The sequence below is a fragment of the Aquila chrysaetos genome, chromosome 6, assembly GCF_900496995.4.
Source record: "Aquila chrysaetos chrysaetos chromosome 6, bAquChr1.4, whole genome shotgun sequence".
Classification (NCBI taxonomy): domain Eukaryota; kingdom Metazoa; phylum Chordata; class Aves; order Accipitriformes; family Accipitridae; genus Aquila; species Aquila chrysaetos.
Genome location: NC_044009.1, coordinates 12,875,053 through 12,901,299, shown reverse-complemented (window position 1 = coordinate 12,901,299; position 26,247 = coordinate 12,875,053). Strand labels below are relative to the sequence as shown.

General features: G+C 46.4%; 1 protein-coding gene across 5 annotated transcripts in view; it reads left to right on the top strand.

The window, feature by feature from the left end:
- COL6A3 (collagen type VI alpha 3 chain) overlaps positions 1 to 26,247 on the top strand; it is a 63,657-nt gene that overhangs the window by 24,193 nt on the left and 13,217 nt on the right. For all 5 annotated transcript variants that reach the window (XM_030018412.2, XM_030018401.2, XM_030018408.2 and 2 more), the window contains 32 exons: positions 264 to 830; positions 3,542 to 4,162; positions 5,292 to 5,891; positions 6,504 to 7,106; positions 7,507 to 8,109; positions 9,552 to 9,898; positions 10,373 to 10,451; positions 10,795 to 10,940; positions 12,328 to 12,420; positions 12,856 to 12,909; positions 13,927 to 13,998; positions 14,954 to 14,980; positions 15,098 to 15,142; positions 15,248 to 15,301; positions 15,484 to 15,546; positions 15,954 to 16,019; positions 16,710 to 16,763; positions 17,422 to 17,457; positions 17,972 to 18,034; positions 18,343 to 18,405; positions 19,121 to 19,183; positions 19,863 to 19,925; positions 20,695 to 20,745; positions 21,266 to 21,301; positions 21,408 to 21,470; positions 21,616 to 21,678; positions 22,330 to 22,362; positions 22,470 to 22,506; positions 22,615 to 22,626; positions 22,789 to 23,282; positions 23,924 to 24,023; positions 24,527 to 25,225. In XM_030018412.2, the coding sequence (XP_029874272.1) occupies positions 264 to 830; positions 3,542 to 4,162; positions 5,292 to 5,891; positions 6,504 to 7,106; positions 7,507 to 8,109; positions 9,552 to 9,898; positions 10,373 to 10,451; positions 10,795 to 10,940; positions 12,328 to 12,420; positions 12,856 to 12,909; positions 13,927 to 13,998; positions 14,954 to 14,980; positions 15,098 to 15,142; positions 15,248 to 15,301; positions 15,484 to 15,546; positions 15,954 to 16,019; positions 16,710 to 16,763; positions 17,422 to 17,457; positions 17,972 to 18,034; positions 18,343 to 18,405; positions 19,121 to 19,183; positions 19,863 to 19,925; positions 20,695 to 20,745; positions 21,266 to 21,301; positions 21,408 to 21,470; positions 21,616 to 21,678; positions 22,330 to 22,362; positions 22,470 to 22,506; positions 22,615 to 22,626; positions 22,789 to 23,282; positions 23,924 to 24,023; positions 24,527 to 25,225 (5,970 nt within the window). The remainder of the gene's footprint in view (positions 1 to 263; positions 831 to 3,541; positions 4,163 to 5,291; positions 5,892 to 6,503; positions 7,107 to 7,506; positions 8,110 to 9,551; positions 9,899 to 10,372; positions 10,452 to 10,794; positions 10,941 to 12,327; positions 12,421 to 12,855; positions 12,910 to 13,926; positions 13,999 to 14,953; positions 14,981 to 15,097; positions 15,143 to 15,247; positions 15,302 to 15,483; positions 15,547 to 15,953; positions 16,020 to 16,709; positions 16,764 to 17,421; positions 17,458 to 17,971; positions 18,035 to 18,342; positions 18,406 to 19,120; positions 19,184 to 19,862; positions 19,926 to 20,694; positions 20,746 to 21,265; positions 21,302 to 21,407; positions 21,471 to 21,615; positions 21,679 to 22,329; positions 22,363 to 22,469; positions 22,507 to 22,614; positions 22,627 to 22,788; positions 23,283 to 23,923; positions 24,024 to 24,526; positions 25,226 to 26,247) is intronic.

Genomic DNA, 26,247 nt, shown 5'->3' with positions numbered 1-26,247 from the left:
TACAATATATGATATGACTATCTGGTGCCTGAATTTATTGAGTCTTAGGATAGAGGTGTCCTTGCTTTCCCTTCTTCCTCAGATAAATAAGTCTAAGGTACTGTTTAGTCCTGTAGTGTTTGAACACTTTGGTAAATGAAAATCACTTGCTTTGCATATTGACACCCAGCTAATTTGCAGAGAAGTTTCTAGGATGACGTTTAAGAAGAAAAATGCCTTCATATCTTTTTTTTCCCCTCTTTTCATTTGTGAATTTATTCTAGAAAGCAAGAAAGATATTTTATTCCTGATTGATGGCTCAGCCAACCTCTTGGGTAGCTTTCCTGCCGTCCGGGACTTTGTACACAAAGTCATTTCTGACCTGAACGTGGGTCCCGATGCCACACGAGTAGCTGTAGCTCAATTCAGTGACACCATCCAAGTTGAATTTGACTTTGCTGAACTTCCGTCTAAGCAAGACATGCTTCTCAAAGTGAAAAGGATGAAGATAAAAACCGGGAAGCAACTGAACATTGGAGCTGCGCTAGATGAAGCTATAAGGAGGCTGTTTGTGAAGGAAGCTGGAAGCAGGATTGAAGAAGGGGTTCCTCAGTTTTTGGTCCTCCTTGCTGCTGGGAGATCAACCGACGATGTGGAGCAACCATCAGATGCTCTGAAGCAAGCTGGAGTTGTGACCTTTGCTATCAAAGCCAAAAATGCTGACCCCGTAGAGCTGGAAAGGATCGTTTACGCCCCACAATTCATTCTGAATGTTGACTCCCTCCCTCGGATTTCAGAGCTTCAGCCAAACATAGTCAACCTGTTGAAAACTATTCAGCTTCAGCCAACAGGTACAGGGACCCCCAGGGTTTCCAAGAGGCTGAAAGACACCACTTACATGCCCCCCTTCAATTTGGTAACTGGTGCAATTGTGTCTGGTGATGTTTAAAACAATTATGTAGAAACTGCTATTGTACTTGGATTTTCTTCTGGTCAGACCCTGATCCAGCAGAGCATTAAGGTCCAAACTGAATTCTAAAGCTGAGTAAGGAAAAAGCCTTTTGTTCGGCTGCAAGAGTTGCAGTAGGTGCTGTTACCAGTGTGTAAAACATGGTATAAACCTGAAATAAAAGAGAGTCGTTGCCCCAGAGATCTTGTATAAATTGATGTGCAATGCTGGGCAAGGCCTAGAAGAAGCAAATAAAGGCTTGTCTCGATTTCTCTTTCCATCCTCCCTTTTCTGGAGGAGTGGTAGGGAGTAAGGAGCACTGCAGCACACTGGATTCACTCTTGCTCTGTTATTTCTTACAGGATATGACGGCAGTTTCTACATTTTGTACCTACACACCAATAAATTAGATGCTCTTTACTCAGTTACCGTTACAAGCTCAGCAGATGAGTATGGATTAATTTGAAGAATAAAAAAAAAATCGTAAAAAGAATCACACGGCCACAATTATAAATTCACACTGCAGAACTGGGAATTATGCATGTCCAGCTGTGTGATTTCCTGAGGCAGCCCTAATTTGAGAATTAACCTGTCTCCCAACAGCAGGTGGGGACAAGGAAAAGTGTAATAACATCTACGTCATCTCTCCGTAAAAGCTCTGGGCAGATGGACTTAGAATCATAGAAACATAAAAAAAAAAGTAGGGATGGAAGGGATCTCAGGGTGCCATCTGCTACATACCCTTGTCCCCAATGGGATCTTCTTGTCCAGAACCAGCTGACATTGGTCTAATCTGTTCTGAAAACCCTCCGGTGGAGGAGATTTCCCAGCCTCCATAATCAATCTCCTCAATTGCTTTTATCTCTGTCAGTAGATACTTTTCCTTAGTGTCAAACCTCAGCTTTTCTAGTCATAGTTTAAGCCTTTTTACATCTCCTTCAACTCAAGAGGTTACAGATGTCAGCTCATTTGTGTGTTTTGTGTGACAGCCTTTCATTTACTTTAAGCTTGCCATGTATGTCTTGTCTCAGCCTTCATGTCACCAGCTGTGTACCTAGCTCATTCGATCTTTCCTTGTAGGTCTTGTAGATTTTTCTAGCTTTTCACTCTTGTCCCTCCAACTTCAGCCTGCTCCAAATGACCATAGTGTAAGAATGGTGTCCTCTGGTCATCTCTTACCCCATCCTTTCCATGTGGAGTCATCGCCCTTCCCGTGTTTGTGCAACTTCTGTCTCAACATAGACGAGTGCAACTAGTGATCTTGAATTGTATCCTCACTTTTCACACCATTTCTGTCTTGTCAAGATAATTTGGAATCCCTTTGACCACCAAGTGCTGTGAATAATTGTGTTAATTGCTCACAAATAGTGCATCCACCTACTTTTCCTAGTATTCTTGGCTAAAAGAGAGCCACCTCATAAGAGCACCCATATTTTTTTCTTCTTTATCTGCTACCCAGACACTTTTGATAGGACTCTCTTCCCCTGCTCCTAAACTTTAGAGGAAGTGTATGAAACTGGGATACACCAGGCAATGTCTGCTCCTTCTTGCTACCTGTATTGCTCAACACAAGTATTTTAAAATTCCAGTCCTGTGCATTAACCCACCAAGTTTCCAACATTCCTCTTAAATAATAAACTTGATCTGAAGTCTGCATTAAGACTTCAACTGCCCTTGTTAATTCTTTATATGTCTAGCATCCATAAGCAGATATTTAAGATTTTCTTCAGAGGGATGGATCATGCTCCTGCTTGTCCTACTTGACCCTGCTATAAAAAAGCCAACAGCACTTCTGGGGATGTCATCCATCAGTTGCTGTGTTTGAGAGGCAGTGATGTTTTCTGCTTGGCTGAGCCAAAGCTTTGCAATTCTGTTAGCCTATAGCAGAACACATCAACGGTTCTCTGATCTTTGACGTTTCACAGTCTTGTTTTTTTTTTAAAAAAAGAATGTTTAGTCACAATTAGCATTTTTTTGTGCTTGAAGTTAGTAAAAAAAAAAAAAAAATTCAGTGTCTAGCATTTTAGAAAAGCATTTCAGCATTTTCAGTTGGATGTCCTTTCCAGAAAAATTCTTATTTTGTCTGAGCATGTGCAGGATTATCTATTTCTAAGTTCAGTGATACCTCAAAAATCTTTTCTCTCCTTCTCTTCACCGGCTCCTTGTGAGCGCCTTCTCTGCAGTATGCCATTTCGTTCAGAAATTCAGTTTTCTCTGGGAGCAAAAGATCCATGATGCCCCAGACTCCTGTTGCATATTGCAAAGCCATGTGCCAGATTCCCAGCCCCCTTGGGAGCAGATGGCTTCTGCCAGCCTTAGGTAGGAGATGGCACCGTGGGTCCCTTGGCACCCTATTTCCTATGGGTCTATGATTCTATGACTCGGTGGGTAAGGCACGGCATGCGTTGCACTGCGGTTTCCACCGACTTCCACCCATCTGCCTCTTCACCAGGGATTGCATCCGATGGCAAAGGAACTGAACCATCCATCCTGACACCTCGCTTCCCCCTCCCCGAGCTTTTGTACTCCTTCGGTTCAATTTATGTGGAGAATAAGAATCACTGCAAAAGAGAATCTCACTTATTCCCCCCTTCCCTTACTTGTCTCAAACAGTAGTTGAGAGAGGTGAGAAGAAGGATGTGGTGTTTCTAATCGATGGCTCGGATGGTGTCAGAAGAGGTTTCCCTCTACTGAAGACATTTGTCCAAAGAGTTGTTGAAAGCCTGGATATTGGTCGTGACAAGGTCCGTGTCGCCGTTGCACAATACAGCAATGTCATACAACCAGAATTCTTACTCGACACCCACGAAGACAAGGCAGATCTCATCAGCGCCGTCCAGGAGCTGAAGGTTATGGGAGGATCTCCTCTGAACACTGGAGCAGCCCTTGACTATCTCATCAGGAATGTGTTCACGGTGTCGAGTGGCAGCAGGATAGCGGAGGGTGTCCCGCAGTTCCTGATTCTGCTGACCGCTGACCGGTCCCAGGACGATGTGAGGAGGCCCTCGGTGGTCCTGAAGACGAGTGGCACGGTGCCCTTCGGCATCGGGATTGGAAATGCCGACCTCACAGAGCTGCAGACGATTTCTTTCCTCCCAGATTTTGCTATATCTGTGCCTGACTTCAGCCAGCTGGATACGGTGCAACAGGTCGTCTCGAACAGAGTCATCCGGCTGACCAAGAAAGAGATAGAGTCACTTGCCCCTGATCTGGTTTTTACATCACCCAGCCCAGGTGAGGAGATGTTTGTGTGTGCACCGACAGCCAGCGGCAAAATATGATGTTTAGTAACATCATGGTTGCAACACAAACTGAGAAAAGCAAAGATGGTCACAGCTAAGACTCCAAGTCCATCTTGGTCTTACTGTTGATGTACTTAGGGTTGGTAGGACCTATGTAATCAAGCTGAGCCACCTTTAAGCCCAGTCCCTCAAGGTGGTCCATGTTGTATTCACATGGAAGACCCACAAAGTGAATGCTATGACCTTAATGTTATTTTAAGTTGATGGATTTTAAGTCCATGCTATTCCTCCTGGAATGGAAATTGCATCATTTAGATGCTACAGGGACACCTTCACACCACTATAAATCAAGGTCAGCTTTCTGCTAAATGTAAGACCTGCTGACGTGTCTTACATTTGCCACACTCATTCACTGGGGGAAGGGAAACTGGAAGCAGGCATCAGGAAAAGGATCAGATCTTCCATTTTTGGTCTTGCTTGGAATGAAATCCAGCCAGCGTATGCCTGGAATGAAGGGTACCCACCCCAGATCAGTCCCTCTGAAGTCCACCATCCTACTCTATCTGTTCCTTCCCTTCAGAGCCAGACTGCTTTCCTCCATCCCCATTTACCAGTGTGATATTCAGTGATAATTCAGGCTCTGACCTGAACTACCACTGCAGAAAACATTTTATTAGGAAGCAAAAAGTCATCCTGGAAAGGCAGAAGCTGAGAGGACAATAGGATAGAAGCTTTCCTAGAGGACAAAGTGTACTGAGTGTAAAACAACCCCATGCTGCCTGGCAACCTGCCCTGAGTAAGGGCCATCACCAGGCTACGTTTCCTTGGGTGGAGATCCCACAAGGAATGATTGTTGCAGGTTTCCCCTGCTCCCTCTTGCTTCCTTTGCTCTGGAAGTTGCTGCTCTTGCACTGCTTGGGGATGTGCCTAGCAGACTGGTCCTGCCTCTGGGTTGAACCCAGAGCTGCCTGCTGTGGCTCCCAGGAGACATCACAGGCAGCGGAACAATAAGTATCCTCCCCATGACCAAAGGCATGGGCCGGTGATGTAGATGATGAGCTCAGCTGCTCTTCATAAGCAATGCCTGATGCATCTTCTGACTGCTGCCTTCTTTCCTGCAGCGGGTGTGAAGAGGGATGTCGTGTTCATGGTTGACGGCTCCCGCTATGCTGCCCAGGAGTTCTACCTGATCCGTGATCTCATTGAGAGGATAGTGAACAACTTGGATGTGGGCTTTGACACCACCAGGATTTCAGTGGTCCAGTTCAGCGAGCATCCCCACGTGGAGTTCTTGCTCAATGCCCACTCCACCAAGGACGAGGTGCAGAGTGCGGTGAGGCAGCTGCGGCCGCAGGGTGGCCAGCAGGTGAACGTAGGGGAGGCCCTTGAGTTTGTGGCAAAGACCATCTTCACTCGGCCCTCCGGGAGCCGCATAGAGGAGGGCATCCCTCAGTTTTTGGTCATCCTCTCCTCCCGCAAGTCCGACGATGACTTAGAGTACCCATCACTCCAAGTCAAACAAGTGGGCGTGGCACCCATGGTAGTAGCGAAGAATGTGGATCCTGAGGAGATGGTACAGATTTCCCTGAGTCCTGATTATGTATTCCAAGTCTCCAGTTTCCAGGAACTTCCCAGCCTCGAGCAGAAGCTGCTGACTCCTATTGAAACCCTGACTGGGGACCAAATCAGACGGCTGCTGGGAGATGTGGAAATCCGCGAAGGTAAGGCTCTGTCAACACCTGCTGCCTCTGGGTTGCTATTCAAGTAAATGTTGCCCAAATGTGTAAATACCTTTCCATCCCTTCTCTATAAACCAAGGTTTTCCTCAGTTAAAAGCAAAGGTGTAGCACATGTACAGTTTTAGAAGGAAACTTTTAGATACATGGAAATTCTGCCCAAGTACCTAAATACATTATAACTTACAATTTTCAAGTCAAGTACCTAAATACATTACCTATTTTGATTTTCAAGTCAAATACCTCAATGTGTACAATTGCCTGTTCCCATTTAGTAGCTCTACAGGAAAGAGACTTAAATCTGGGGCAAAATGAAGTTGGAAACATTGACAAATCCAGAGGAGAGTGTTAATGAATGAAACAGATAAGGCTCTGAGTAATGCATGCTTTGAATATTAGGCAGACTGTTAACACACACATGCACGCTTGCACACAAGCCCTTTTGGAGAGGCTCCCTGAAACACCATGCCTAAAGTTGGCTAAAATATGCTGTGCAGTTTTACATCACATGAGAGCAGATAGCACAGAAATCCTCCAGAAAAGCTTAAGCAAAGACTTGGCACACAAATAATTTCCTCTCTTCTTGCTTCCCTGCAGATATTTCTGGTGATGAAAAGGACATAGTCTTCCTCATTGACAGCTCTGACAGTGTTAGGCCTGATGGGCTTGCTCACATTCGGGATTTCATCAGCAGAATTGTTCAGCAGCTGGAAGTTGGGCCAAACAAAGTGCGAATCGGCGTGGTGCAGTTCAGCAATAATGTCTTCCCTGAGTTCTACTTGAAGACCCACAAGTCCAAAAATGCCGTCCTGCAAGCCATCCGCCGCTTGAGGCTTAGAGGGGGGTCCCCTGTGAATGCTGGCAAAGCCCTCGACTACGTGGTGAAGAACTACTTCATCAAGTCTGCAGGGAGCAGGATAGAAGATGGAGTGCCTCAGCACCTAATCGTCATCCTTGGAGATCGGTCCCAGGATGACGTGAACAGGCCTGCTAATGTGATTGTTTCAACGAACATTAAACCTCTGGGTGTTGGAGCCAGGAATGTGGACAGGGACCAGCTGCAGATCATTACCAATGATCCTGAGCGCGTGCTTGTGGTACAGGACTTCACGGGACTCCCAACTTTAGAAAAGAAGGTGCAGAGTATTCTTGAAGAGCTTCCGATACCTACAACAGAAACCCCTGGATATTTAGGACCTGGTAAGACTGCTGCTATTCATCCTGTATACTTTTCTGGGCAGAGCACAGATAGAATTTGTGTAATGTGAAAATGGTTCTATAATAACACCTTTCGATTCTCAACCCTTTAGCCGCATTGATTTAAAGAACACTTTGAAGATTTTTTTGAGCATAGGAAAGAGCAGAATTAAATTTGAAATGAGATGAGGGTGTCTATCACAAAAACAAGTAATGTATGAAGTGTTATAAGTGTTGTATAAAACCTTTCTTCTTGCACAGATGTAAAATCATGCCAAAGACCGATGAAACTAAAAAGGTAGAAACGGGAGAGAAACACAACGCTACTTCACAAAGCACTAAGCATCTTAAATATTATAGATGCTGTAAATTATTAAAACTGTTTTCTTTGTGATCTTTTCAGGAGGCAAAAAGCAGGCTGACATTGTGTTTTTGCTGGATGGCTCCATCAATCTGGGGAGAGATAACTTCCAGGAAGTCATCCAGTTTGTCTACTCTGTGGTGGACGCCATTTATAGGGATGGCGACTCTATCCAGGTAGGACTGGCCCAGTACAACTCAGATGTCACCGATGAGTTTTTCCTCAAGGACTACTCCACCAAACCTCAGATTTTAGATGCCATCAACAAAGTCATCTACAAAGGCGGCCGAGTGGCAAACACTGGCGCAGCTATAAAGCACCTCCAGGCAAAACACTTTGTGAAAGAGGCTGGCAGCCGAATCGACCAGAGGGTGCCCCAGATCGCCTTCATCGTCACGGGTGGGAAGTCCACGGATGATGGGCCGAGTGCCTCCTTGGAAATTGCACAGAAAGGCGTCAAGGTATTTGCGGTCGGCGTGAAAAACATTGACCTGAAGGAAGTCAGCAGGCTGGCCAGCGAAAGCGCTACAGGTTTCAGAGTGTCCACAGTCCAGGAGCTGTCTGAGCTGAATGAGCAGGTCCTGGTTACGCTGGAAGCTGCTATGGAGGAGAAATTGTGCCCAGGAACGACGGACGTTACAAGAGGTAGGCACGATCCTTTCATAATGTGCTCAGGTCATTCCCGAGGGTGGCTTTTAATATCAAATGCATTTTGATGGCTTGTCTAGCCTGCTCTTGTGCTTTGCCTATAGCCGGAGGTGCAGCATGGGCTCAGACCTCCTCCATGAATGTGGTGGTAGGCTGCAAACCTTTGGTACGAAAGCTGCCTGCTTGTGTGTTTCAGCATGTGAGCAACTGGTGTACTGTCACTGCAGAGGTGCCATCATGGCACTTCTTGGCCATTCAGTCCCTGGCATGCATCGTGTGCTGGAAATCAGAATTCGTCTTGCTGATCATTCGGGGTGCCCGCTTGATCTCGTGGCAAGTTTACAAGAAAAAGCTAGGGCACAAGCAGTTGTAGTTTAAGGTAAAATTGCCTTAAGAAGGAATCCCATGATTTGGCTACTTCAGAAGCCAAGTGAGGGGAATTGGGCTGAGTAAGTGAGCTGGTATTGCTGTCAAACCAGACTCCCAGCAGCTGGTTTAACTTACTATGGTACAGCAAGTCCTACTCCCAGCACAACTGACCACAGCTCAACCCTCTGGCTGTTGAGCAAAGGCATCTCCCGAACCTCTGGAGAAGCTGAAGGAGAGCCACAGGAGCTCTGAGCTGAGCAGCAGCTCCACCCAAGATAAAAAACTGAGTGCAGGGAAAAGCAAACCACTGCTGGTGGTAACCATGAGTGCTTCCTGAACGCAGCACCAGTGTGATTAATATCAAAGAAAATTCAAACACCTCCCTGTTTGAAAGCCTACGTAGGTTTAGGAGACATTAAATCTAGATGAAAGGCATCCAAGAGTTCGATTTCTACATGCTCCAGACCAACGGGCAGCTCACTGGCTGCAGGGTGGCTCCAAGCCCACGCTAAATATTCCTGCCAAAAGGCAGACCGTGCATCGCTTCACTAGCTTGGGCTGAGCAACTTCAGTGCCTCTTTCTGCCCTAATTCCCAGCTATCCCATATAAATCCTAGCTACACCTTTCAGGGACTTGAGATCAGTCACCTGGTTGTCACCTCCCTCTATATCCCCATGACTGGAAGATGGTCATTTCAAGCACAGGCAGAAGGTGCATGCACACTGTGCAAGTACTGACAGGTTTTCATGCAGTGGAGAGAAAGCAACAGTCTTGGCTGCCTGATGAAAATGAAAATTTCTGTTGGGCTTGATTTAGTCAGCTCCTCGCAATGCTATGCAACAATTGCACAGGAAAAAAAAATTAAAATTAATAAAATGCAGATTTTCCCAGGTTATCATTGCTATGATGAAAGGAAGTAGAAGGCAATTGTGTATCAAATGGCAGCAGTTCTTGATGCAGAGAGTGTCTTCTCTAATGACTAACAGAATAATTAGGAAAGTCATTACTTGAAAAGCAATTTTATTGCTCAACGGTATTGCCCTCCTCTCTTTCTGCATTTCCCTTTCAGATTGCGACTTAGATGTGATACTTGGCTTCGATGTCACAGATGTTGGGCCTGGCCAAAATATATTCAATTCTCAGAGAGGTCTGGAGTCCAGAGTTGAGTCCGTGCTGAACAGAATAACGCAGATGCAGAAGATCAGCTGCACCGGCAACCAGGCACCCAACGTCAGGGTAGCCATCATGGCCCAGGCTCGGGGGGGACCCGTGGAGGGACTGGACTTCTCCGAGTACCAGCCTGAGCTCTTCGAGAAGTTTCAAGGCATGCGCACCCGTGGGCCCTATTTCCTCACAGCAGATACGCTGAAGTCCTACCTGAACAAATTCAGATCTGCACCCTCCGGCAGCACCAAAGTAAGTCAAAACCAAGGCCACTGGGATGGTGTTGGCCAGGAAAGCTGACTTCTGACGTATTTTAGTTGGTAAAGAAACTGTAAATTCATTAATAAATAATAATAAAAAAAATTAAATAAATTTATTCATAATAAATTTGGCCACTTAAGCCCTACTTGTTTCCTGCACTCTCCCTGCATTGTCAAGGTCCAGTCCTGACAATTGCTAAGCATCACTGCAGCTGGTATCCATGAGCACTGCTTGGTTGCAAACTACTGCTTTCCAGATGTTTCCCTGTTCGTGCAACAAACACTTGCATGATGCTATGTACAGAAACCTGGCACAGACATTCAAAGCTTCGTGGGCTGGAAAGGGCACAGCAATTCCCCCATCTTCTCTCAGACAAAGCATGCCTTGGAAGAAGGCCCTTCAGGTTGCAGTGATTGTGTTTCATACCTGAAATGTTCTGGGTCCTGACATAAATTTCTTTCCCAGGTCATAATTCATTTTACTGATGGTGCAGATGACTCGATAGATGAGCTGGAGGCTGCTTCGTCTGCTTTGCATACAGAAGGTAACTTTTTTACTCTTCAAGGCAGTGATTATGGTCCATGTTAACATGAGGCCCATTTTACAACCATTTCTCATGAGTCCACCAGCTTTTGATAGTAATGAATAAGGATTTCATGATTTCTACATGCACTTGCTGTTCTTCGTTGCCTTCCTGTCACATTCAGCTGCCTGCTGGCACCTAAGCATGTGGGTAACTTGCACTGAATGTGCTTAAAGATGCTTGTTCTCAATTGAATAAGCTCTGCTTGCAGTCAAAGAGGCAGATGATGACCCATCCTTACAGGGGAGGCTCTGCAGAGTACCTTGCCCCATCATGCAACCTCTTCTGCTTTTCCCCCTCTCAGGTGTCAATGCTCTCATCTTCGTTGGGCTGGACCGAGTGAGCAATTTTGACAAAGTGATGCAGCTGGAGTTTGGTCGTGGGTTCACCTACAACAGACCGCTCAGAGTTAATCTGCTGGACTTGGATTTCGAGCTGGCAGAGCAGCTCGTAAGTAACTTGGCACAGGCAGCACTGCCTTGTAATGCTGGACGAAAGCCGACGGCTGGATCTCCTGCGGGGCTGAACCGTGGCTGAATTACACTCTCTTGGCTCTGGTCCTCTCCCCTCCCTACCTCACGTCAGCTCTTTTTACAGATGCCACAGAAAGTAAAGTTAAGAGCAGATCATGGCGCTACCTCATCTCGTACCACTCCTGGAGAAGCCCTACTCCAGCTGACGCTACAGAACATGGGATTAGGTCGAATGGGATGGGATAAGATGCCATCAAAAGCTGCTGTGCCAAAAGGCCCGCCCTCCACCCACATTTATGCTGTTGTGTTTTTTAACCTTATGGGTAATGCACTGTCATGCCTTGTCAGTGCTAAATCTCTTGCAGAAGGACTGCTTTCTAGGTTTCTTTCCCTGAGTTGATACACTGCCTGTATTTCAGACATGCTTTTAACACATGAAGGAGTTATTCTTTCTTCTTCATAGATTTTCTTCCCTCCCATGTATGTAGTCCCTCTCGAGTTTGTTGAGTTAATTTGCTATCAACCTCGGTATGTCCAGTTCCTCCCAGCTTCACATTTGCTACCAGCATCATTAAGCTCCTTTTCCAGTAAATTTAATAAGATTGGGCTTAACCACTGATCCCTGTGGTAACCTTCCTGGGCCCTTCTTTGCAAATCAAAGTGCAGCCACTTGGGAGTGAACCTTGGGTTTTGGGTTAAGAGCTAGTCTTCAGCCCATCCCCAAGTAATTCAGTTGCCTAGGAAAATCCTTTCAAAATGTAAATGTGCAAAGCTGGCAGGAAATGTTTGCAGCCAGCAATGTACTTGGCAAAGAAAGCAACTTTTTTCTTCCTATTGGATGATGCAAAACCAAGCTGTGATTTCTCTGAATCCATATCTATCTTTTTTTTTTTCTTTTTCCTCTTTTGCTGTGTGCTTGTAAAATGTTCTCAGCCTGCGGGTTGCTGGTGAGCTACTTATTGCAATGACTTTCTCATGGCCTATTCCACAGCCTGGATTTGTTTCTTTGGAGATGAAATTGCTCTTTTTGGTGACAGGCACCGCTCTGGGGACTGATCTCCTACTAAATGCTCTCTACAAATTCTGCCTCACACAGTTCCCATTTAAACCCTTGCCTCTGATGTCCAAAAGATAATGTTGACTGCTGCTTCCTAACCATGCAACCTAACTGGTCTGCCAAAACACACCTCCTTCTCCTGCTGTTGTGGGTGTTTTGAGGCAGAGACCCCAAAATGCTGCCAGGCTGATGTTATGCTTGGCATAGGAGCCATTGCACAGACTTGAGGGCTTGCAGGAGTTAACGGTGTTGGGGCTCTGCCAGGTTTCTAACACCTTCCCATGGTGTCATGTGCATTTTGCTGCAGGACAACATCGCAGAGAGGACGTGCTGCAAGGTCCCATGCAAGTGCTCGGGGCAGAGAGGGGACAGAGGTGTGCCAGGCCCCATAGGACCAAAGGTAGGTCCCTTCATGTGGGGATGAAGGCTCCCTGTGCAAAGTCATTGTCCACCACGGTGGTGCTGAATGGGTGAGGTGTGGGCTGCATGCATTGTAATGGGTGATGCTAACAGGGAGGTCATCTCCACTTACTCCCCCATTTTAAAACTGGCTCTGGGCCATGCACAGCAGTTGAGAGCTGCTCTCCTTCCCTTTCCTCACAGCTTCTGTGTTGTAAAACAACCAAGAGGGCAGGGATGAGTGGGTGGAAGGAGGGAGTGAAGCGTCTGGTGAAACAGTTTAGGAATGTCAAGGGGAGATGGTTTCTCTTATTAAATTGTTTACACAGATGACCAAGCAGCTGCTCTGGGCAAATCTAGGGAAATCTTAATATCAATTTAGAGGAAGATCACAGAACTATGAAAGAAATGCAGGATCATCTCTGTTGTCTTCTAGGGTACCACGGGTGATCTCGGCTATGGAGGCTACCCTGGTGATGAAGGAGGACCGGTGAGTGATTGCTCCTGCTCTGCATGGTACTGCTGAAATAAGGGACCTCACCATACTGAAGCGTTTGGAGGCTTTTTCACTAAATATTTTCTGCTGGGGATGTGGGCATGGATTACATGAGAGAGCAAGCAGAACTTTGTGTTTCCCCCATCCAATGGCCTGAGTTGCTGGTCCCAGCTGCTCCTGGGAGAAGATCAGTAAGAAGCTCCTTGAGAGCTGGAGAAGGCATGATGGGGGGAATAACGCCCATTATTTGATGTGACCCAGCTCTGTGCTATTCCTCCAAGGCAGGTGGGAATGTTTGCAGCTGGTTCCAAATGCCTGTGAGCACAATAAAATCCCCAACTTCATTAAAGCTGCAGCCTATGCCAAAGTTATCCATACCAAATGCAGCTGAAAGATTTGAGTTAGTCCAAGAATGGGACCAAGAAGGGGTGTTTCTATCCATCACAGTGGCAGACAACATGAGTCCCATGACTTCTTACTAGCACTGTTTTATCCAAACTCTTACTTCATGAATCCCACATCACCCCTGGAGAAAACAACTCCCCACGCATCAGGCCTGGGAGGTGAAGCTGGGGCCAAGGGGCTGGTGGTGCTCATCGCTTTTCCAATAGCACAGGCAGAGGCCAAACGCTGCTGTCAGATATCACGTGCGATGCAATGTTTTCCTGGGGCTTTAAGGTCAGGATGAGATTAGACATCTATGCAGAGCTCTGAGGGTTTTGTCTTGTCATTTTATTTTTGAAGGAGAAGTTTTATAAAGCTATTCCATAGCTGAGAGTTTGGGAAGGATGTTTCTCTCTCGGTGATGAAGACTTGCAGTTGGTCTCTATACGAGGAAGGTTGCGGGCAGAAGACAGTGGGGTGGCCGGGCATTGACCTTTCAAACCCTGATGCTCTGTTTGCTCCTGTGCTTCCAAGCCACCTCCTGTGCTTGCTGATGCATGCAGTTAGTTGAAGAAAGGCACTCAGCAGGGAAACCCTGACCATTGCATTTTACCCTCCATGCAACAGGGTGAGCGTGGACCACCAGGAGTGAACGGGACGCAGGGTTTCCAGGGATGCCCCGGGCACAGAGGAACCAAGGTATGTGCGGAAGGAGCCTGCATGGAGCAGACCCAGAGTCCAGCTGGTGGGATTCCACCAAGGGCAACTCCTGCTGCTTTGGGATGTCACGCAACAGCTGCCAAGTCCACTCAAGTGGTGATGTCCACCTGGCCAAGCACCAAGGCTTTCAGCAGGTGTCATGGCTTTAGAATTGCTATGAAGAGCAAAAGGGCAGCCCAGTGACCCAGGCTGATTTATTTTCTGCAGTCTGGCTCTAGGGAAAAGATGTAAGAAGAGATGGATTTGTTCTTAACACCAAGAAGTGATGTGTGCGTGTCTTGGCCCAGGGCTGGGACAGCATGTGGATGGAAATCTGCTGTTGGGGAGGAGGGAGAGAAGTGAGACACAGCCGCTGCTTTGAAGAGGAACGCTGAGCAAATGGTTCAGGACAGCAGCCGTGCCACAAGCCAGAAAAGGTGGTGAAATGTACAATATTTATGGGAAATATTCAGCGATATTAAGGGGATGTTTCCTACCATTTGCTCTGACTATAGGGTCCTCTGGCAAGGAGCAGAGGAGTGCGTGAACCAAGCCCATTAGTTGCAGCTGAGATACTGAGTCTCTTTAAAAAGCTGTCCAGCCTTGGACAAAGGCACCGAGACTGGATCTGAATTAATATAAAAACGGGTGCAGGGAGAACAGAAAGTCAGTGGAGAAAGAGTTGTGGCTAAGGAGTAAGCTGTTTTATTCGATCACCTAGCTAAACACCATGATGCGCATATTTCGTCTTGGCACGAGTGTTGAGGAGGCAGCTGAAGAAGAAAATTGGTATAAGAGAAATAAGGGACAGTCAAACCCTGGTGCAGCACGCCCTGGCTGTCCTGCCCTGGTCCTGGCTCTGGGTCTGCCACCAAGCACAGCCCCCCTTGCTCACCACATCCCACAGTGATGAACTGGGCAAAAGTGGAGTAACTCCCTTCTCTGATCTCTTTAGGGTTCTCGGGGATTCCCAGGAGAGAAGGTATGGAGCTATTTCCTTATGCCATGGCCATGAGCGTGAACTTATGGATGCATTGGTATCCCCCTCCTTGTTCCCCTTTCCCTCAGTGAGCATTTGCCCCTCGCCTCTCTTCTGCAGGGTGAACTGGGAGAAATGGGTCTGGATGGCATTGATGGAGAAGAGGTCAGTCATTTTACTTGCTTTTCTCTTTATAATGAGATGTTTCAGTGAAGCATCTAAGAAGCACCTTGAAAGTAGCAAATATTCTAAAGTATTTTTCTTTTTTAGGGAGACAAAGGTTTGCCCGGATCCTCTGGAGAGAAGGGATACTCCGGCAGGAGGGTAGGTTTTTGTCACTTTTACGATGGGGCTAAATGATGGTGAAAAGGTGGATTTGAGCCAGGGGAGGGTGGAAAGCCATCACACTCCCCTTGAGGCTGAGGACTTGGGCAGAGGTACGCAGCAGCAGAGATGCTTTCAGCAGGCAAGGGCTGTTCTCGCTAACTCTCCGTCTCTTTCTGCAGGGTGATAAGGGAATCAAAGGCGAACGAGGAGAACGAGGTGACCGTGGGCTCCGTGGAGACCCGGTAAATATTGCTAAGGCATCTTCTTGATTTTTCACCCACTTTCTACCTGTTCTGGAGGTCATCGGCAAGCATGCACTCAGGCTTATTAAATGCCCCTTGACAGTGGCAGGTACAGTGACAGAGCAAGGACTCAGAGATGACACGTGGGTAACACATGCCTCTTGATACCAACCTGTCAATCACTGTTTCATTATATTAAAATTTCCCTTCCTCCTCCTCTTCAATATTATTATTTCTCAGTTGAAAAGCTGTGTCTGTCTGAAAACACCAATAATACTTCATCTAATTCAGTCAAAAAAGGAAAAAAGAAAAGTAATGTTGGTTCTGAGCTATAGCAGAGCAGTTTATGATGTCTGACTTTCATGTCCCACTTACACAGATGTTTCTTATTGCTCTATTGCTTTCAGGGAGATTCAGGAGCTGATAATACTCAACGGGGATCCAGAGGCCAAAAGGGTGAAATTGGACCAATGGTAAAGTTTCTTTGTTGTCTTTTGTTGTTTTTTTGGTTTTTACAATAGGATGGGACAGAAAAAGTAAGAAAAAAGGATGCTGCCAAAAAGGTGCAAATTTTTTAAACTCATCGTGCCTTAGATGGAATATTTTTCCACTAGAAAATGTTGTTGGTTTGTAACCAAAACTTTCTCTGGGAAGACATCAGTTTAGAAGATATTTTGTGTAAAAAGTGCTTTTTTTTTTTTTTTTTTAGTTATTAGTTTACAATGCCTTTTGGGATATTGTCACTGAAAACAAGTTTGTACTTGGAAATTAACTTCATATGTTCTTGCGGGTCATATACAAAAGCAAAGAACTGTTTAGATGATTCCAAATCTGAATATCCTGATTCACCTGAAATCTTTGAAAAAAAAAACCCCACATGCTCCTTGGAAAATTTCAAAACCCATTTCTTTTCATATCAGCTCAGAATAAAAATGCATCTTAAACTGTCAGAAGGCATTTCCCAAAGAATGGGAATGTCGGCTTGTGCTAGCTCAGAAACTTGATGGAAACTCTCCGTGAGTTGTTAGAGGGATTTCCACCGATGTGGGAATATCAAGTAACTTGTGTGAGAGTGCGAAAGGACCCATTTTTTGAGAATGGAACCTGTTTTCCCAGTGCCTGCTCATCTCAGGGCTCTCACCTGAATTTTGCTTTTGCTTTAGGGAGAACCAGGACCAGTGGGGCTGGACGGCCAAGACGGTGGAGTTGGGAGGAAGGTGAGCTGCCAGACCTGCAGTCAGTGGGGGCCAAGATTAGACTGACAATAACTTTTTCCCTCCTGCCTTCCCACGTATTTTGTCTCACAAGTGTCAGGAGTTCAACCTGAAAAATAAAACCAAAAAGACCCCCACCAAACCTCAAAAGGAAAATGCCTGGTGGTTTGCTGGCTTGTATAGACTTTAAAGGTCTAATCCTTAATTTATTCCCATGCAAGTAACTCAGTGCTCAGATCAGTGGAGCTACACTTGATTTACTCTGGCATATGCATCTGCATTTGGCTGCTGGTTTTTAAAAGGCAAAAACCAAACTGGAGCTGGTGTAGCTGGGACAGCTGAGGATGTGTTACCTGCTGCTCTGCTGCCACCTGTCCCTTGGGGCATGTGGTCCAGGGACTGTGGCACGCTCCTGCATGTGTGAGGGAGCAACTCACCTATGTGGTGGAGGGTTGGGGGCTGCAAGGAAGGAGAAAACATGCCAAAGTTTGATTTAAGAGAGCTGGCCATGTGGATTTCTTTCTCTCCCTCTCCCCAGTAGTTCAAACTATTCAAATGTAATTTTGGACTACAAGAAGTGGCAATACACCAATCTAAAAGCAATAGAGAAACATGTGCTTACATACTTGCTTAACAAGCCTCATAATTTCTCCATTTGCAGGGTATGACAGGACGAAGGGGACCGATAGGAGTTAAGGTAAGTGGTGATGGGGACGACACCTGGGGCTCCTGCCACGCCACCGGCCAAGCAGCCACGGCACCCAGAGGGATGTACCAAAAGAAGAGACATTCAGGCTTTGCTTCTTCCTCTCTGCCTCCTCTCTCCTCCAAATTTCTCTCCTCCTCCTCAGGCTCATCTCCCCATATGCTCCTTGCTGGATTTGGTGCAAAACCAGCCATCCACATGCCTGGGGTTGCCCGTCCTCTGCAGCATTCCCTGGTCAGACGCTTCGTCTCTGTGTGCTGCTGGAGCAATGTAACGGGGCCAAAGCATAAAGGAGACTGATGCCTGTTGATTGCAGGAGACAAATTACCCCGCCAGTTCTGTGCACATTCTCTGTTATAAGCATATTCTGCCAAACAAAATCCCCAAACAACTGTTCTTCCTTGCTCTTTATGCAGCTGTAAATGCCCTGAGATCTCCTTTCCCTCCCCATGGTGTTGACCACCCCCCCCATGCTAACCTGCTTTGTCCTATTTTGCACTTCAAGGGTACCAAGGGCTCACTCGGTCAAGCAGGGCCAGCTGGAGAACAAGGCATGAGAGGACCACAGGTCAGTGAGCTTACAGCAAAGTAAATGTCTTACCTCATGATGCTGTTGCGTTATTTCATCACAGCCGCTTCCTCAAAGAGTCTCAGCCGTGAGGACTGTCAGGATTTGGGTATTTTTGGGTATGCTGTGGCCTGGCTGTCCTGCCCTGGGACATCAAGCCTGCCATTGCATTCACACCAGCCAAGCTATGACATGTTTGAAAACCATCTCTGAGGCACAATAGCGTTTGCTTTCCCTTGTGATCTTGTGTAGCACTGGTGTGTTTCTGCCCATATGTGTTGACACAATCTCTCTTTTTCCTTGCACAGGGTCCGCCTGGCCAGCTTGGCACGCCAGGCATAAGAGGAGAGCAGGGCATTCCTGGACCCAGGGTAAACCCTTCTGCTGCTTCTCACCCAACTATGCTTATCAAGAACATCTCGCTGAGCTAATAAGATGCAGCCAATGTGTCTTTCCATTCCCCCTCTCTAGGGCTCCAGCTCTGATTCACTCTCTTATAACACACCCTTCTAGTACGATTCTCCTCTCAACTTACGCTAAGGATTTCTTGATCAAGAGTTACAGAAGAGAAAGAGTTAAAAGCAACCACAAAGGGGTCAGGACTTCAGCATTTGGCCCATTATAGTTTGCGATCTTAATTAAAGAACATCCCTGAGTGACTGGCAGGGAATCCTCCATGATGTTTCAACTTCTGAAGCCAGAGCATGGTCATCTCACATGCTTGCTGGAGGGCCCCCATGCATTTATTTCTCCCTCCTTCTGCATACCCCAGCAAGACTCATGGCCATAAAGCCAGACACATCTTGCATTTCCCTATCCTGAGCAGGACTTTGCCCCTCCCCCTCACACATTTCTCAGGGGGGTTCTCTAGGGACAATATAAATTGCTGCTGACATTTGCATTGAACTGACCTGGTCCTTCAGCTCTTCCTGACTGTCAATTAGACTTCTGAATTTCCTAAGGTGCTTTGAGAGGCACCAGCCCTGGTAGTTAATACATAATTTCTATGGTCACTCAATCCCCTAGTTTCTGGCACCCAGTTTTCTTGACATGTTGCCAACATGCCTCTCCTTGTTTCCATTCCAGGCCGGTGGTGGACTACCAGGAACCCCAGGAGAGCGGGGCAGGATCGGTCCCCTGGGACGAAAGGTATGTCTTCATGAGCATTGGGCATCAGCAACTAAAACAGCAATGAAAAGCTTCTGGATAGGAGTGAGCTTAAAAAAATACTTGAGATGAACCTCTTGGAGCGAAATTAGTTTGTTTTCACTGGCTTGCACAGTGTGGAGTAGAGCAAGGTCTGTGCTCTGTTTGTTTCATTAGGCTCCTGTTTCATTGAACAGAGAGGCAAAAGTAATTTAGTAACTGAGATTCCCAAGTGATTTTCCAGGGCAGATTCCCAGTCCATGCCCACATGGGAAGGTGGTTGTGTTGGATCTCTCCAGACCCTCTGTATGGTTTTATCTCTCCAGATTCACACACACTGGTTCATTTCTATGTCTGCTCCACTGCCCATTTGCACTGGCAAAATCCCCAGAGCTTGGGAGCTTTTATTTTTGCAGTATTTTTAAAAAAGCAAACACCATTCTGTGGTGGAAGCTGACTGGTCTCCCATGTCCCACTGCTCACCTTTCCTGAAACCACTAAAGGTCCCACTAAAGAGCAAGCATTTTGTAGCGTTGCTGGCTGTGTAGGTCCAGCCATGACTTTCTGCTGCAAGGACCACTGCAGACTGGTCTATGTAAAGACACCAGTGCCGATGGGATGGGAAAGGCTCAGAGCTGCCTGGAGTTTCAGCACATGCTTTAACAGATTCTTCTGTTTTCAGGGTGAGCCTGGAAACCCTGGACTCAAAGGGCCAAATGGACAGCAGGGCCCACGAGGAGAGATGGTAAGTGTGGCCGTGCATTCACACCTTTAAGGATGCTGGGCTAAACTGTCTCCTGTGGGAAATGGGCCGCAGCCCTTCGTAGCAGAGGGTTTAGCTCCCCTACAGACTTTGCATCCTCCATACTACAATATGAGAGAGGGAAATCAGCTTTATGTCTTCAGCTGGCATAAGCAGAGTTGGTAAGGGTAGTCCCTCTGAGGAGGTGAATCATATTCACTTGAAAAGTGACTTTTAACATCTCAGAGATCAGTCCACAGGGCAGAGGCTGTCCGGAGTTTCTTGGCCTTGTCCCAGCTCATTGCATGAGGTGTGGGTAGACACCCTGAGCTGACCCCATGTGCTAGCCCAAAGCAACCTATAAAAAGGATGTATGGAGTAAGTGAGCGCTTTTATGGGGCCTAATTCTCATTACTCTGTATAATGAGGAGCCAACTGAGGAAAAAATGGTTTGCGCAAAGCAAGGGAGGACAAGCTTGAGTCAGACAGAGCTGTAAGTACACCCTTAGCATTGACTGACCTCCTAACCTGCTCCCCACTGCTGACTTCCACCTGGGTTTTACACATTATATGCTTATACTAAGCAGGTTTTCATTTGTAGTTTTGGCACCACCTTTTTGTTTTTATTTTTCTTGCAATAATTTCATCTACAGAAGGACTTCTCAAAGGCCTGTGACATCAGTGGGTTCTTTCTATTGATGCTGCTGGATCTGTGAGGTTTAAGATATTCGCATATGACTGCATATTAATGACTTTGGCTTTCCTATTTTAGGGTGATGATGGACGAGATGGAATTGGTGGCCCAGGTCCTAAAGGCAGAAAGGTAGGTGTATGCTCATCATGCCCATCTACCAACATGAGTTACAATGGACAAGGAAGTAGCCAAGGTCTCCAGTGCAGATAGGCAAGGGCAGAGCCTAGGTGAAGTCAGACACATAGAGGGACAAAAATCAGCCCTATGTGTACCCTGGTGAGAAAAATCAGGCAAGGCTCTTCAAACTTTCCCCTCTGCCCTTGTCTTGGTTTCTCCAAGGAGGAAGCATAATGTTTTTGTACCTTTTAGCCAGAGAGCCCCATGAATGTCTGTGGGACTTTGAAAACAATGCGCCAGCATCTCTGACAGCTCCTCTACAGTTGTAATTATCCTTAGAGGAGCAACCAGACCTTAAAAAGAGTGGCTATTTGCTTTTTATTAATCATATGAGGAACAAAATTGAAAAATTAATTTGCAGTCTCTCTCTCTTTTCCCTCCAACATTTAATTCCTTCAGTTGTTACAGATCTGCCTGCAAAATCAGGTTCATTTTCTAAACCATATTCAACTAAACCTTCATGTTGTTTCAGGGAGAACGCGGCTTCTTAGGCTACCCAGGGCCCAAGGTACGGTGCAGCCCATGAGCTATGCATTTATTTTCCAAGCAATGTAGCCTTTCCCTATGGTCCTGTGCAGATTTAGAGCTACTGTTTGTGGTTTTTCCCCAACCAGGGTGGACCTGGTGACCGCGGTGGTGCTGGAGGCCCTGGTCCTAAAGGAAACAGAGGCCGCAGAGTAAGTTGGACCATGACATAATTTTTTGCTTCTGCATGAACTACCTGAAAGATGCACACGCCTTTTCCCCCAAGTGTTGATCCATGCTCCTGGGAGTCCTCCTGCAGATGTTCATGGAGAGGACTTCTCTTCTCTCTCTCTCTAGGGAAATGCAGGAGATCCTGGGACACCCGGTCAGAAAGGAGAGGTTGGATACCCTGGACCATCTGTAAGTGTTCATTGCATTGCTGATGGAGCCTCTGGATTTCCCCCTGCAGAAACTCCTCATTGCTTCTCTGAGAAATGAGGTAGTCCCTGTTGGTGCCAGGGCTTGAAATATATGCACATCACCATCTCCTGCTGATTTCAAGTTGGGCAAATTCCTCTTTATTTGTCTTTGATGTGTCTCTATAAATTCCTAACTAGCTGTTTATCATTGATAAATATTCCCCCCTTCTTCTAACCGCAATGCATAACAGAAGGAAAAAGTCAAGATACAGGCTCTTATCAGGCACTAGGATTTCCCCATGGCAATATGCCACTTAAAGCTCCTTCTAGGAAGTTCTCAGCTCTTTATCATTTATCACCACACACAGGATATGGTCCATGACCAAATCCTTGACGTAGATAGGCCAAGATGACTTGGCTTGCTTTACACATGAACCTAGAGCATTGTAAATGTCCCTTTTGGGTTTGGCCTCGACTAGGTTTACTCCTCACATGGGAAAACATTTCCCCCTGTTGCTGGAAACACGACTGAAAACAGGCAGGTTTTCCCTTAGCTTCTGCATGACCCATGGTTAAACAATTATTCCAACTGGGTTCATGAGGCACTCTGAAAATACACATTGCACTCAATTTTTCTTTATTTTTTAAACAGGGACTTAAAGGCGATAAAGGAGAATCCAGAGATGTAAGTGTTGGCACAATTACTCTCTTGTTTTGAAATACTCTTTTGTTGGCTGTGTCACATATCTCTTTTTTTCCCTTTCTCCCTCACTTTCGTTTTATTTTCTAAAGCAATGTGCGCTTGTGCGGAACATCAAAGACAAATGCCGTGAGTACATCAGTGCTTTGCTAATTCCCTGTTTCTACCCTTGTATGCCCATCATATTACATGAATGGCACTGATCAAACTGCCTTTTTTCCCCCGTCTTTTCCACAGCTTGCTGCTATGGTAAGTCACCTTCAGTCCTTTAAACCCCAGTGTGACTGCTTGCCAGAATTGTTGCTCTCCCCACACAGGTGGTATGAATGATTTACCCCTGCCAAGGACATGGTCCTTGCACCCTGACAACTATTTGGGGCACTATTTTTTCCCAACACATGTTTCCGGCAGGTCCCAAGGAGTGCCCTGTCTACCCAACTGAGCTGGCCTTTGCTATCGACACCTCCTCGGGCGTTGTGAGGGATGTTTTCAACAGGATGAAGCAAACCGTGCTCAGAGTGGTCAACAACTTAACCATCGCTGAGAGCAACTGTCCTCGGGGTGCCCGGGTGGCTCTGGTCACCTACAACAACGAGGTCACCACAGAGATCCGCTTTGCTGACGCCAGGAAGAAATCGAGCCTCCTCCAGCAGATCCAAAACTTCCAGGCGACCCTGACCACAAAGCCACGCAGCCTTGAGACCGCCATGTCCTTTGTGGCCAGGAATACCTTCAAGCGTGCCCGGAGTGGCTTCCTTATGAGGAAGGTGGCTGTCTTTTTCAGCAACGGGGACACGAGAGCCTCCCCGCAGCTCAACGACGCCGTGCTGCAACTCTACGATGCTGGGGTCATGCCCGTGTTCCTCACCAGCAGGCAGGACCCAGTTCTCACCAGAGCTCTGGAGGTTGGAGTCGTTCACCCTTTCTTTCATTTTCTGCTCATGATCTCAGTCTGATTTGCTGGGGAGAGTGATGGCGTTTGCTCCTACAGGCAGTGGTTGGCTTCCACAGGCCTTTCAAGCACTTAGCTCTGAGAAAGCAGTGCTGGCCAAACTCATCCAGCACATCTATTAGGAGATTAATCCATAACACAGTGCATGCTGTGAAACGCTAGTGAGGTTATGATGAGTCATTTGTTTCCCAGACCATGGCTCCAGGGTGCCAGGTGTGGTATGAAACAGAAGACAAGACAGTCCCCATATCGAGAAAGGTCTGACAGAAAGGCAAATGGTGGGAAGGTAGAAGTACGGTAGCTTTGTTGGCAGAGGGAGAGCAGACATACAGAGATTTAAAGCAATAAAAAAGCTGCAGATGAGCACACTGAGCACTGGTTCAAGTGCTTGGCCCTTTTCTTGGAGTTTATGTCTCTAAACTAGTCCCACTAACTGATGTTGGGGGCATTAGGTTCCTCCAAATGGGATTCACCAAAAGCAGCGTGCTGAGTAGAGAATCTCTTAGAGTTGTGGATTGCCCTCCCCTACTTCGAGCTGAAATTAACAGAAGGCAGCATTACCAACACTATGTTTTTCTGTTTGCGTCTAACCAGATCAACAACACAGCGGTTGGACATGCAATTGTTCTTCCAGCCAGTGGCGGTCAGCTGAATGAAACTATCCGGAGGGTCTTGACTTGTCACATTTGTCTGGGTAAAGCATCCAATTTCTTCTCTATACAGTGCCAAATCCTTCTGGTCAGGCAGCAGTCAGTTGTCAGTGGTGCAGAAGGGAAGCCCAGTTGGGAGTCAGCCCTTTTGCTGTTGAAGACAAGGGATGCACATTCTTAGGTTGAGCAGAAAACGTTGGTGTTGTGAATGAGGCTCACTGGGCATTCTCCACTTTGTAAAGAAAAGCTCCTTTTTTGGCTGGTTCCCACTTTTACAGCCCAAACACCGATAGGTAAACACACCAAAATATGGCTGCCTGCCATTTATGACAGAGTGCTTCAGGGATCTGTTTGGACAAAGGAGCATGTAAAAATACTAAATGCATAACTGAATGTGTTTTGGGATGAAATGACTTTGGTATCAGGTAATGGACCAGTGAACGTCCATGGCTTGATAGTATTTTGTATGACACAAGGGATTTTTGCAATGACGAGGGAGGGTCATCTTCAGTTCCTCCAGGTGAAACCTACTGTATTTCTTCTCTAGATGTGTGTGACCCTGATCCCATCTGTGGTTTTGGTAGTCAGAGACCTGTATTCAGAGACAGAAGAGCAGCCCCAACAGATGTAGACACTGACATAGCCTTCATCATGGATAGCTCGGAGTCCACCACCCCTCTGCAGTTCAATGAGATGAAGAAGTACATTTCCCACCTTGTAAGTAACCTGGAAATCAGCTCTGAGCCAAGAGTATCTCAGCACCATGCAAGAGTGGCAGTTCTCCAGCAAGCTCCTTATGAATACGAAACCAACTCAAGTTTCCCACCAGTAAAAACTGAGTTTTCACTAACTGATTATGGATCCAAAGAGAAGATCGTTAATTACCTTCACAACCAAATGACCCAGCTCCATGGCACGAGGGCTATAGGAAGTGCAATTAAACACACAATGGCTCATATTTTTGAAAGTGCACCAAACCCTCGGGATCTAAAAGTCATGGTTCTGATGATGACTGGAAAAGTTAATAAACAAGAACTTGAGAACCTGCAGAAGGTTGTTACAGATGCAAAATGCAAAGGGTACTTCTTTGTTGTCTTGGGCATTGGCAGGAAAGTGAATGCCAAGAATATCTATAGCCTAGCTAGCGAGCCAAATGATGTGTTCTTCAAATTGGTCGATAAACCAGGTGAGCTTCATGAAGAGCCCTTACTACGCTTTGGGAGACTGCTGCCGTCTTTTATCAGAAGTAAGTATAACATCCTGCAGCCAAAGTATTATGGAAGGGGCAACATATGACCTCAGAGGGGTTAATCTGTTGGTCTACTTGACTGTTGGTTGTGTGGGCTTTAGCATCCCCACCTCTTTGGGCAGTGGAGCCCACTAAAGTTAGTCTCTTTTTATATGTTCTGTAATATTTGGTCTGTTTGTTGCTGCTCATAAGTCTACCTAGTTGAATATGTCTGGGTTTTGTTCACTTTGCCCTCCCTAGGTTATCCCATACAGTCTGTTGGTCTGCCAAGTAGAGTTTGCACTTCTGTCTGCTTTGACTTGGTCTCTATGGGATCACCTGTGGGATCTGACCTAATCCTGCCTGGCTTGCTGGTCACATCTGCAACATGTCCCATAGGGTCTGGTCCTGCTGGGGCTTTTGGCCCCGCAGCCTGCTAGCACTCCCCCTGAGCTCCCTGAACACCCATCAAATCTTTCTTCCCAGCTTCATCATAAACATCGTGTCTAGCAGGCATTTGGACGGCTTGGGCTGAGAGCTGGAGTTACTGTATGCAGATTTAAGGACTAGATGAACAGGATTCTTTGTTCAGGGATAAATAATACTGCTGTGTTTGGGATATGCAGATGTGCCTTGAAAATTTGCATCTCAGCTTAGCTAGAGACCACAGGCTGGATCTCCAGCTACAGCCAGCTGCCAGAGATCCTAAACAGACCTGGCCAGCAAGCACAAGAAATAGGCCTTTTCTAGGAAAGTTAGGTATATCAAAAAACGTCCTGAAAATCAGTCTACTGGTCTAATAAACCACTGATTCAAGAATATCTTGCACTAAACAGGAAGCAAACATAAGCACATTTTTCCCTGGGAATAAATGCTTAGTTTTTCTCAGTTTGCTTTTTCCATTTACTGCTTGCAGGGGTCCTGGAAACTTCTAACGCTTGAAAAAAATATTAACTGTGTGGTTGGAAGTGCCTTGTTATAAGAAAGCTGTTTACATGTGACAGACTAAGACACACAGCCCTCTGGTATCTTGTAGTTAC